This window comes from Somniosus microcephalus, chromosome 29 (genome assembly GCF_052327205.1).
Source record: "Somniosus microcephalus isolate GS21.2 chromosome 29, FLI_Smic_1.0, whole genome shotgun sequence".
Taxonomy (NCBI): Eukaryota; Metazoa; Chordata; class Chondrichthyes; order Squaliformes; family Somniosidae; genus Somniosus; species Somniosus microcephalus.
Window position 1 is genome coordinate 18,533,048 of NC_141015.1, and position 13,353 is coordinate 18,546,400.

Below are 13,353 nucleotides of genomic sequence, written 5' to 3' on the forward strand. Positions count from 1 at the left end.
GGCTGGTGGTTAATAATTTCCTAGTTCAAATATTTTGACTGGGCTATTAACAGTCTGAAGGATTATGCTTCCTACCAACAAGCCTATCAATTACTGTTTACATTATCGGATACTTAAAAGTTTACTGTCCCTTGAGAAGTAAATCCAGCCCCACACAACCAACAACAACTTGTATTTATATAGCATCTTTAACATAGTAAAACTTCCCAGGGCACTGCACAGGAGTATTTTAAGACAAAAAATGACACCAATCCACTTGAGGATAAATTAGGGCAGGTGACCAAAAGCTTGATCAAAGAGGTAGGTTTTAAGCAGCATCTTAAAAGGAGGAAAGAGAGGTAGCGAGGCGGAGAGGTTTAGGCAGGGAATTCCAGAGCTTAGGGCCTAGGCAACAGAAGGCACGGCCACCAATGGTTGAGCGATTATAATCAGGGATGCTCAAGAGGGCAGAATTAGAGGAGCGCAGATATCTCAAGGGGGGGGGGGGGGGGGGGGGTTGGTGGCTGGCTGAAGGAGATTAGAGAGATAGGGTGAGGCAAGGCCATGGAGGGATTTGAAAACAAGGATGAGAATTTTGAAATCGAGGCGCTGATTAACCGGGAGCCAATGTAGATCAGCGAGCACAGGGGTGATGGGCGAACGGGACTTGGTGCGAGTTAGGACACGGGCAGCCGAGTTTTAGATCACCTCAAGTTTACGTAGGGTAGAATGTGGGAGGCCAGCCAGGAGTGCATTGGAATAGTCAAGTCTAGCGGTAACAAAGGCATGGATGAGGCTGAGGCGAGCGCGGAGACAAGCGATGTTACGGAGGTGGAAGTAGGTGGTCTTGGTTATGCTGCAGAAATGTGATCGACACCCTTCAATTCTGGCCTCTTGTGCATCCCTGATTTTAACGGCTGTGCCATCAGCAGCCTAGGCACCAAGCCCAGGAATTCCCTCCCTAAAGCTCTGCACCTTTAAGACATTCCTGAAAACCTACCGCTTTGCCAAGCTTTTGGTCACCTGCCCCAAAATCTCCTAATGTGGCTCGTTGCCACATTTTATCCGATTACGCTCCAAGATTAAGCGCCTTGAGATGTACTACATTAAGGGCGTGATCAATGTTCCCTATCATTTGTTTTTGGATCCTCGCAGCCCCTTTAATAGGCTGCACGGCCCACTCAGATGTCCTGCGTACACGCAGTTTCTGCACTTTAAAAGCCAGCTCAGCATCTGCGCGGGACCCCGGAGCGCTGCGCGGCTTAAAGTGAACACTGGGCGGGATATAAATAAACGTAAGCTGTTGTCGTCGTCTCATGATTTTTGGGGGGGGGGGGGGGGGGGGGCGGGGGCAGGGTTACCCAATTAAGAGCAAAATCTAATCAATCCAACTCTTAAATGCAAGTAGATTGCCTAGAACACAAGAGGGTTTGTATTTTGGTTCCAGGCCATGGGTACAACAGCTCCAGGGTTGTGGGGTGGGGGGGACATTGGCTGATTCAAGAGGCGGCCAAAGTCAAACAGTTAAGATGCAATAATAGATGAATATTCTGGGAATCTGCTGGATTACTTTGGGGACTGAGGGAATATTTATGCAGATCTTTGTCTGGAGATTTAAATGGGTGGAGAAGGAGCTTGAACAACAAAAGGCCTGTTTCACATTCCAGTTCCTCCTTACATTCTTATAACCTGCAGGCCTGATGCATGACAGTGAAGTTTGATAAGCCCGCCCCCCCACCCCCAGGTTTAGTTAAGGTGACACAGCAACGCACAGTTACAGGCATGTCACCCTTCACCTACGTACCGAATCTCTAACCTTGGCTGCATGGTGAGCCAAGGGCAAGAGCAGAATCTGCTGCTTTCCGAAGGAAGGAAGTTGAATGACTGACTGACTGCATTCTGTCATTGCTGTCAAACCACTCCAACCAGCCAGACACGGCAGAGACCTGGGAACAGATCGTCAGCCTGCCAGAAGCAGTGTGGAATTGGTGGACGGTGCCACTATTCCAATGCAACCTGGCCGGCCTCCCTACCTTGCACCCTCCGTAAACTCGAGCTGATCCAGAACCCTGCTGTCCGTATCCCAACTCACACCAAGTCCCGATCGCCCTGTGCTCGCTGACCTATATTGGCTCCTGGTCCACCAACACTTTGATTTTCAAATTCTCATCCTGGTGTTCCAATCCCTCCACAGCCTTACCCGTACCTATTTCTGCAACCTCCTCCAGCCCTACAACCCTGAAAGACCGCTGCACTCCTCCAATTCTGGTCCTTGCCCAGCCCCCTATTTTCTTCGCTCCACCACTGTCGACCGTGCCTTCAGCTGCCTCGGCCCCAAGCTCTGGAATTCCCTCCCTAAACCTCCCCGCCTCTCATCCCTCCTGCAAGACATTCCTTAAAATCTACCTCTGATCAAGCTTTTGGTCACCTGTCCTAGTACCGGCTTATGTGACTTGGTGTCAAATTTTGTCTGACATGCTCCTGTGAAGCACTGCAGCACGTTAAAGGCGCTATATAAATACAAGTTGTTGTTGTGGACCGGGAAGGAAAAAACAGGAATGAAAAGAACCGGTTAGAAATGGGGCAGGTGAACCTCAGCAGAAATTGGATTTGCAAAGAGCTGGTGTTAAGCTGGAAACACGGGCAATGCCTCCTTGAAGGACCAGATACATCAAGGTAACTGGTCAGGCTTAAAAATCAGGGTTCTCACCTATCGCGCCGAATACGACAAATCGGTTCTCCCGGGGGTTTGATCATTAGGTCGTATGGTCGGTTACCAAACATGTGGGCTGCGCTGTTCACCAGCCAGGTGGCATTCAACACCAGCACGTATCGCAGGATGGCAGCAACGAAGTATGCAGTCCAGAATGACTCGCCCCAGTAATACCAAGGAATAACCGTGGGAATGGACAAAGCACATTAGCACCACGGAGGGCTTATAGTATCTGAAAGAAAAAGGCAACCGTTACAAAGAAGAATATATTACAAGATTAACAGACACTGTTTAATGATCAGCTCCAGGAACTGCACTCTTGACTAATGGGACAGTGGCATAGTTGGTTGTATAACCAGGCTTCTCAAATGGTCAATGTTGATCCTGCCTATCTGATTCAGCCAACAAAAGACGCCGACGACTTGCATTTCTATAGCGCTTTTCACAAACACCGGACATCTCAGTGCTTTACAGCCAAATAAAGTACTTTTTGAAGTGTAGTCATTGTTGTAATGTGGGAAACGCAGCAGCCAATTTGCACACAGCAAGCTCCCACAAACAGCAATGTGATAATGACCAGATAATCTGTTTCTGTTATGTTGGTTGAGGGATAAATATTGGCCAGGACATGGGGGAGAACCCCCCTGTTCTTCGAAATAGTGCCGTGGGATCTTTTACGTCCACCTGAGAGCAGATGGGGCCTCGGTTTAACGTCTCATCCGACAGTACAGCACTCCCTCAGCACTGCACGGGAGTGTCAGCCTAGCTTTGTGTGCTCAAGTCCCTGACGTGGGACATGAACCCACAACCTTCTGACTCAAGAGGAGAGTGTGTGCTAGCAACTGAGCCACAGCCGACACTATAGCTGACCACAGAGGGTCACACTTTATTATTCATACACAGAACTTACAACACGGCAATCCAGCCCGTGTTAGCGTTTGCCCACCATGTGGGCAAATAGTCTTAATCACATTTTCCGACCCTGTTCCCATATCCCTTCATCCACCTCTCCAATCTAATGTTGAATGTTGACATAGAATCTGCCTCAATCACTAACCCAGGAAGTGACTCCCACAGCCTCACAGCTGTGTGTGAAGAAGTTTCTCCTGCCCTCGGTTCTAAATCTCTTCACTTAATGTCGTGCCTTTGTTCTTGACCGCTCACCTACTGGAAGCAGTCGGCTTCTAGCTACCCTGTCCCGTGTCTTCAGAATTTCCTGCTGAATTTGTTCTTTCTACTCATCTGATCAGAGTGTTGTGGCATTATAGAGCTGGAACTTGGGTAAGATAAGGTAGTGGTTACGGTGCTGGACTAGTAACCCAGAGGTCATGAGGCAAGTTATAAAATTGATTTAAATTTTTTTTTTTTTTTTTAAATCAGGTAATTGTGAACTAGCAAAAAAAAAATGAAAGCTGCTGGATTGTTTTAAAAACCCAACAGTTCACTAATGTCCTACTAACCTAATCACTGATTTTCCTCCCACGCTGTAGGGTTGACCTTTATGTTCTTGTGGCACAGTTGGTAGTCCGAGTCAGAAGGTTGTGGGTTCAAGTCCCAATTCAGAGACTTGAGCACAAAAATCTAAGCTGACACTCCAGCACAGTACTGAGGGAGCGCCGCACTGTCGGAGGTGCCGTCTTTCGGATTAAAATCGAGGCCTTGTCTGCCCTCTCAGGTGGACGTAAAAGATCCCGTGGCACTATTTCGAAGAGGAACAGGGAAGTTCGCCCCAGTGTCCTGGTCAATATTTATCCCTCAACCAACGTCACAAAAACAGATCATCTGGTCATTATCACATTGCTGTTTGTGGGAGCTTGCTGTGCGCAAATTGGCTGCCGTGTTTCCTACATTGCAATAGTGCTTTGGGACATCCTGAAAGTCCCAATATAAATGCAAGGCTTTCTAAAGTGGCCTAACAAGATTGCTGTCACTGTCTTCTCAGATTAACTAGGGATGGGCAATAAATGCTCCCTCAATCCGAGAACATTAAGAAAAGCTCACCCATAAAGTAACCAAGAGTAGCCTGAAACTCAACGGTGATGGGAAATTTGGGCAAGGTGCTTGACAGCTGAAACTGAAGATCTACATTTGAATATTCTAAATTTTACACTTTAGGGGGATCCTCAGGAATCCATGCAAATCAAAGTCCAGTGTTCATGGACTCCGCTCAGTAAAACCTGCCAGTCAAGAGGAATTGACCTGAAAACGGTTAGCAGGGAAATTATTTTTTTTGTGGGGTCGGAAGAAGCAGGAGTGCTTCTCTGGCCCTTGAAATGGACCATTCTTCCCACTGCAAGCATCAGGCCAGCTGGGAGAAGTGGCTCGCCATGGCCAGCCAATACTTGCGGCAGGAAGCCTGCTCCATTTTGAGGGCCGGGCCTAGTCAACATACATCCGACGAGCTGCACGGCTTGTGGGGACTCCGGGTCAGCCCAATATTGGGTGGCCTGGAGGCTGACAGAAAAAAAGTCGGTCGGTCCGGGGGCACCTAGGGCAGCAGCAGCAGTCTGTGTCATTATTGGGGAGCCCGGACACGTACGCCTGCTCCTCCTTGGCCCCGCAAAAATTATTGTAAGACTTATCTTTTCTGGCCTCCTCTTCTTGCCCGCCAGGTATTACTGAACGGCGAGCCCAGGGTGTGTGGTCATAGGATTGAATCATGGCTTGTTCTAAATTCTAAAGCAGGGGGCATCACTTATTGACCCTCAGAGGTGCAATGGATTACTGAGGCTCAAAGCTAGGTACCTGGGCCACCCCAGCAAAAGTCTCTGGGAAATAGGAGGGCGGAGCAGAAACAGAGGTGGCAAGTCAAAGTCAACCAACTCGATGTTAACTCAGCCGCCACCCAATTTCCACCAGCCAGAGGAGTTAAAATCTCCACTGATGTTGCTCCTCTAGTTTTCCTCCCTCCCCTCTTCGAACAGTACAACCTGCCCGGGAGCATCAGCACTGAACATGAGGCCTTCATTGCGCCTCTGCAGTCATGTAGTGCTTTTGAGCCACTGGTCTTCAGTTAATAAGACCTTCCTTAAGTGGGGCACATGTGAATGCAGATACGGTGCACTGAATTATCAGGGGGTTGTGCTAAATTTTTGAAGCAGGAGGCATCACTTGTTGGCCCTCAATGCCATCTTCAAGGGGCAACAAGATTATTTTATGCAGAAGACTGGCTGGTGCAGTGGGTTGGGTACAGCCCCCCCCTTCACATTTGTGGCTGGAGTTTAAATCCAACTCAAACTGATGTGATAATGGTCAGCTCCCTCTACATGATTGATCCAGCACAGGTTGGTACAAGCTCATGGCTTGGCCATTTCACTCAGGCTACAAAGTTTGACAGAGATGCTTCAGGGCAAATTGGCACAATTCCATAACCGCTCATGGTTTGGCCATTTCACTCAGGCTAAATGCTTGGCAGATACTGGTCATGAAAAGCCATTTTATCATCATTGAAGAAGTAGGGCAATTCCCCATAGCCTAGAACAGAGGTACACTGCTGGGGCAAACTAAAGAGTATTCTCCTCTTGCATCGGTCCTATTCTTGACATGGAATGTTTGACAGAGTCACACCGAGGGAGACAGACTCTGCATCCAATTCATGCTATACTAGACTTGCAAGACTTTAATAGGGAAAAAGAGTAGCAAGAGCTTTTCTCTGTATCTAGCTCATGCTATATCAAGCTGGAGTGCGTTTGGTTGAGCAGTATGAAGGGAGTTTTATGGTGCATGGTTCCTGAAAGGAAAAAACAGTTTGAATGGGCTGCGTGGCCCCTTAAAGGGACCGTGCACCCAAAAAATAATTACAGGGAACATTGGCACAATAGATAGGAAACACTCCCCTTCATCAAACTTGTGCTGTAAACTGACCTGAAAAAGTGTTCAATGACAGAATGCAGATACAGCTTCACTTATTCCATGCGATACCCAATTGGGGAATGTTTGATTGGGCTGCACTAAGGAAGCTTTACTTTGCGCCCAATCCAGTTACACCTGACCTGGAGGTGTTTGATGAGGCACAACAGCCAGAACATTACTTTGCATCCAGCAAGTGCGGTGCTTCTAAACTCCACTCCTCAATGTTGACATTGGGTTTAAATATGTAAACGGTTCCAAATCTCATGATAAATGCAAAAATGTACCCAAAGTGAGTCCTAGGGCAGCCAAACACCTGCGAGAGTAAAGGTGGGGCATTTTACAATTCTTGGATGGAACAATCACATCTCATTTTCCAATTCCCCCAACCCTTCCTCTCCATGGTGTCCTGGGCAACATTTGTCCCTCAACCAGCATCGCTAAAAAAAAATCTGGTCATTACCACATTGGTTTGTGGGAGCTTGCTGTGCACAAATTAACTGCCGCATTTCCTACATTCCAACAGTGACAACACTTCAAAAGCACTTCATTGGCTGTAAAGAACTTTGGGACCTCCTAAGGTTGTGAAGGGCGCTATAGAAATGCAAGTTTTCTTTCCTGAAGGTGCTCACTCTTGTTGTGAGACGGCTCATTAACTGTCACATCGCACCCCCGCCCCCCATACCCATTCTTCATATGAAAATTTAGGTACTGAAGGTGAAAGGTTTGTGTGACTGTGAAGGCAGGTCCCTGTATTCATGAGACATCTGCACTCACCGCTTTCCAGCAGCAGATACTGAGCCGTGATCAATGGTGGAAACACCCTCCCTCGTGTGGGGATAGAGGCCAATCGCTTCCCTGGCTCAGGTAAACTGACGCAGCACAGGCCACTTGCGTCGTATCTTTGTCAAGCTCGATGGATGCTCGGTCCCGGTTAATCCAGTGACCACGAATGGGCCACTTTGTTCAGCATTTAACCGTGTTGTACTCCTTTTGAGCGAACTGGCTTCACCGCTGGGTCAATGGTTGACTTGCGGTTGCCAGATCAACTTTTTCTTGTGCTCATCAGAAGCAAGGGATGGAGTGCTGGGGAATGGAAGGCTCCCGGTATCAGCGTCAAGTACTCCCGGGTTACGTATAGCACAACTGGGTGTAGAATGAAGCTCCCTCTACTCTGCCCCAACATGCTCAGAAGGCGGCCCTTTCCCCTGCGCCAGCGCGGTTGTTTTCTACCCCCCCTCCAACCAACTCCCACATCAGCCATCTTGTGTCAAACTAGGGGCAGCTTTGTGTAGCAGGCCCATGCCTACTTGGAACTGGGCCGAGACAGGCCAAACTCATTTCAGGAGGACAAGAAGGGATTCGCACCCCACCAGTCTGGGTTGGGTTTGAACCCAGGCCACTGAAGGGTCTCAATGTTCAGTGTTATCAGCATGCGGAGAAATTGCAAGACACCAGAAGTACTAACTTTTTTTGAAACATGATAACGGGGTCTGCCTTCAGGTCGTCGAGGTCCAACTTCTTCCCCTTCTCGATCACATCCGGATGCTTCCGGACCATGAGCCAACCAACATGCGAGAAGAAAAAACCACGTGAGGCATTGTGGGGGTCGGCATCAGTCTCGGAGAACTTGTGGTGAACCCGATGGTCCCGAGCCCATTCATAAATATGATTCTAAAGAATAAAAAAGGGAGGGGAAAGTTACAAAAAGTGTCAGTAACTGCAACCTCGGGGTGGGGCAGCCTGCTCTTCTCACTCTCTCTCCCCCCCCTTCACACACCATTCCCGCTGCGCTCTCCACTGCTGCCAGGCCATTGCTGCCCGCAGTGCATCATTCCTCGGCGCCCCCTCATATGCAATACGTAACATGTACATTGTGTGGTGCAAGCACAACGTATGCCAGAATTTTGCAGCTCGTTTAGAACGGTGCGGCCGTTTCTGTGCCTCAAGCCGAGCTTGAATCCTCGGCCAGCTGTGATGGCCTTACATGCAAAATGGACTTTGGCCCGTCTCGAGCAAGGTCAGAGTAGGTGCGAGTCTAAAGTGACATATCAAACCAATTTCAAAACCTGCAAGTTGGTGCGAGTGACACTGCTTGTTACATTGTGAGGTCGTTGAAGTGTTTCCAGGTCAGCTATAGGTGGTCAAGCTGTGGCCCTAGGCACCCCCATATATAGAATTACATACAGCTCCCAAGTGCTGGTATCCTGGCCCTCAAAGCCCAGGCCAATCAGTTCTATTAGCACGTACATTTCTTATTCGGATTGTCGGATTTTGAATTTTGCAGGCCTGTAGGTTTGAAAAGGGATGTTTTTAATGCTCCTGCCTCACTGGGTAATGACTCCTGAAACAGCACACCTGGATTTGTTAGTATCAGTGACCCAAGATACATGCTGATTAATGGACACATGGATTTAACTGTTAAACATGGCTCACAATCCTTCATGGCATACACCAGAGGTACATTGTGAATTAGACACAGAGGGCAGGTACAGCATGGGTTGGACACCAGACTCCTAATCTTAGCCTCAGGAAAGCATCCCTACTGCACCAGTGTGAATTTTTCTGCTTTCCATGCCTGCCATTGTAAATTTCCACTTTATGCTCATAGCAGTTTTTGGATATGGGCTCAAATCCCACTAGTTTAAGCCAAGACAATCACAGACTCAATTCAGGTAGGAGCCTTACAGCTAGTATAGGAAACTTTTATACCCTCAACTTGTGTCCCTCAGCACCAGTCTCCCTGTGGATTCTATTTAATAAATGCAGTAAGTGCATGATAAATACTGTAACATACACACCACAGGGGATACTCTCATATACACAAGAGTACTGCACTATGTTTTACAAGTATACAGTACCTTTCATTTACTATGTTACTGTACCTTGTATATATTATACTGCACACTATTAAAAAAGGGGAACATTTATTAAAAAGAATATTGTTGAAGATGGAGGGATCCTGTAGCTTGTATACATATTATAGGAGACACTGCATTATGTACATGTTATACAGGCAATCCACAATCCTGTGTATATTTTACAGGGAAATTGTTATATTACTGGGGACACTACTATTGGGCAGAGGACAAATTGGGAACTGGTGACAAAGGGAAAATGCTCAGCAGGTCAGTAGAAAGAACAAACAAGTTAAAGTTTCCAACATAGGCCCTCCTACATGTGAAATGTTAAGTGCTCTGCTCTTTCTACAGACGCTGACTGACCTGCCGAGTGTCCCCAGGCCACTTTTGTTCCTGATGCAGACTTCCAGCAGCTGCAGTTTTTTCTTGCTGCTTTTGGTACACATTGGGAACCAGAGATATAGAATAAAACAATCCGTGCCAGATACGATGATATTAGATGTGAATTGAAAGGGTCATTTTGCATGAACTAGCGGTCCGGTCATGTGTATCCTGTGTATAACCACATAGGATGCAAGATTAGCATCCTTTTGACAGTTTTAGAAACGTTTAAAAACACATTTTGAGTGGCCCGGCCGGGGACCAATCAGATGATGTTCTGCATTCAAAGTATGCTGTGGCCCAAGTGAGAGTCTGTGGAGAATGGATTGTTTGGCATTACCACACGGCACCACCGTTCCCAAGGTGCTTGGCTGGCTTGTGCTCAACAGCATTATGGTGGGTTATTCATGGGAAACAAAGCAACAAATTGCATTTATATAGCATCTTTAGCATAGTAAAACATCCCAAGGCGCTTCACAGGAGTGTTATCAAACAAAATTTGACAGCGAGCCACACAATGGGATATTCGGACAAGTGACCAAAAGCATGGTCAAAGAGGTAGGTTTTAAGGAACATCTTCAAGGAAGAAAGCATGGTAGAGGGGTTTAGGGAGGGAATTCCAGAGCTTAGGGCCCAGACGGTTGAAGGCATGGCCACCGAAGGAAATCGGAGATGTGCAAGAGGCCAGGATTGGAGGAGCGCAGAAATTGCAAAGGGTTGTAGCGCCGGCGGTGGTTACAGAGACAGTGAGGAGGCGAGGCCATAGGAGGAGTTTGAAAACAAGGATGAGAATTTTAAAAGCGAGGCATTGCCAATGTAGTATAAACGAGTGGTACTGTATTCTGCATAAATATAAATAAAATATGAACACAATGGATGCAGGCCTGTACATATGGGAGTTTATTTCCTCTAGCAGTGTGCTGATTAATGTATGTGTTAAATGGCCATTATGTATCATTTAACACTGTATTTTACCTGGGTTAATGATTCTGCTAAAACATCACACACAGGAACTGTGAGCCACCAGAGGAAATGAAGCACCTAATCACTGTAAATACGATCCGCCATCACAATGATCCTGCAGTCTGAAAGGTGGGGAGTTATTTCAGAGGTTATACTACAGGAACAACCAATGGAGGGAGGAAGGAAACAGAATAAGAGACAGATTCACCTCCCCATCCCCACATTTAAACATAGATTTTTTTTTTTTTTTTTTTGGGGGGGGGGGGGGGGGGGGCTTACATTGTATCCTCCCCCTCCTCAAATCCTGTCCCTTTCCTCTCCACTCCGAACTCTGGTTGTACAAAGTGAGAGGGAGACCACAGCCAGATGTTCGTCCCCGTCTTTACCTGAAAAGCCATGGAGTTGGCAATGGCCAGGAATGCCCTGAGCGGCGTGGCGGCTGTGTAGGACCGGTGGCTCCAGAGTCGGTGGGCTCCAGCCGTCACCCCAAGGGCGCTGAGCAAGAAGCACAGGAAGGCTGCACGGGAATAAAAAAGACACACACACACACTGTTAAAAAAAGAGCCGCTTAGATCCTCGCTCAAATCAACCATCTTGTGCTTGACGGGGAGAGAACAAAAGGCACGGTGCAAGGCCCTTCAATACGCAGCAAACATTTATACTCAAACCGTGCGCCATTGCGAGATCTACATGCAAAATTAACCACACCGTGCAATGAAAGCAAATTAAATGCAACAATCTCATGCATTAAAAAAATTGCACTGCATTATTATATTTAAAAATAAAAAAAGGTACATTTTTTCTTTTAAAGCTACACCCATTTGCAAATGTTGGTGCATCGTCGGCGCATATATGGTTTTAAAAGAAAATGCAATTGCATCGGATTTTTAAAAAATCGCCATTTATTGATTAGCAAATTTTTTTTTAAAAAGAGGGGAAAAGGGAATCATTTTGCTCACCCCACAGCCAGGTTAGGGGCTTGGCGAAAGGCAGCAGGATGACGGCGTAGAGAGCGGAGAGGTGCAGGATCCCCATCAGGATGATGTTCCGCCAGACGAACCTCATACGCGGTTTGGCCCCTTTCTTCTCCTCGTACGTGGTGTCGAAGATATCGTCGACCGCCGGCCGGTCGTCCACGAATTCCGGCTCGGCGGCTGGGGCCGGTGTTGGCGCCTGGTTGCGGACGGTGCTGCTCATGTTGTTGGGCTGGTTTGGGTTTTTTTTTTGGCTGTTGTCGTTGCTGCTGCAGATGGGAGATGAAGGAATTGCTGCACACTCCAGCCCGTTGCACTGCTCTCTGAAGGCAGAGGGGCAGAAACAGCGCCGTGTTATTAGAGGGGGGCGGGGGGACTTTGCACAGGAAAATGATCAATAAAACAGCCGGCTGATACTTTTCGGAAGACGGAACTGCATTGCATTCATTGGTCCGGCTGGGTTTGGTACCACCACACCCCAGCCCTGATTGGCTCTACATTGGTGGCATGTTATGCTTGCAACACTCGCACAGATGCAATTATATTTCTAATATATGCGCAACTCAATGCAATTTTCCATCGTGCATTAACTAGGGAGGTGGAGTGATTCGCCCCCTTTTCAATTCACGTCCGCTATAGTTTTATTTAATCTTATTAAAACACAGCCAATTTTTTTTTCTCTCGAATTTCACCCATTTGCTGCCTTCTGTAATTTTTTTAATTCTTGCTGTAAGGCAACGTGCCTTTCTGGTGGGAGGGGGAAATCAATATCTCATCACCTGAGCAAGCGAGTCAACGTCCTGCAGTAACCCAAGGAAAATGTAGGTCATTGTGCCAGGATTTCCAGCAGGTCCTAGCGCCCACCACTCCCAATCCTTGTAATTTAAATTGCATCCCACCTTATAGATTTAAAAAAAAAATCTTGTTTCTTTATTTCCCTCTCCCCCGAAATTAGGTAATGTAAACACGCAGGATAAAATTAAATCACCATTTCTGTACTCTGGTTTTATTTCAACTTCGCTCACTCGTTTCTTTCTAACTTAGTTACATTTTTGATACAATACTGCACACTAATCTGGCACGTTATAATAATTTATTGGTGATATGATTCCGAGTATTGTCTTGGCCTTTGTGATGGTTTCATGATTTTCTCAAAACACCATAAGTTCGAAGGGACAGCCCAACTCTCAAACTCATTCCATATTATATATAATAAATGGAGACACACAGAGAGAACATTTTGAGTTAATTTAATTTAGCATAGTTGTAAAGGGTAATATATTTTAACCCTAATGAGTCAGGGATAATGGTCTGGATTAATTTTTCAGTGTGTTGAGATTAGGGCAGATGACCAAAAGCTTGGTCAAAGAGGTAGGTTTTAAAATTTAAAAAATTCAATTTTTCTGCGCTGTTTAAATCAAGCACAAAATGTGGCACGCTACGTGACTTAAGACACACGAAGCACCTCGTGTGCGAACCTTAAATTCCCCCAAACTTTTCGCTACATTGCAGCCCATGTCCGAGGCAGGGGTTTAATTACACGTGTTAACAACATGCGGGGGGCGGCAGCAGCAATGCACTGCCATTCACTTTCATCTTTACAATCAAATGCCATAGTATGCTCTTTGATTCC

General features: G+C 46.8%; 1 protein-coding gene across 1 annotated transcript in view; it reads right to left on the reverse strand.

The window, feature by feature from the left end:
• LOC147098512 (acyl-CoA desaturase-like) overlaps positions 1-12,159 on the reverse strand; it is a 17,852-nt gene extending 5,693 nt beyond the window's left edge. The window contains 6 exon segments of the mRNA XM_085970308.1: positions 2,690-2,729; positions 2,731-2,886; positions 2,888-2,924; positions 8,010-8,215; positions 11,133-11,263; positions 11,706-12,159. Coding sequence (XP_085826434.1) covers positions 2,690-2,729; positions 2,731-2,886; positions 2,888-2,924; positions 8,010-8,215; positions 11,133-11,263; positions 11,706-11,943 — 808 coding nt within the window. The 5' untranslated portion in view covers positions 11,944-12,159.
• Between the last annotated feature and the right edge of the window lie 1,194 nt (positions 12,160-13,353).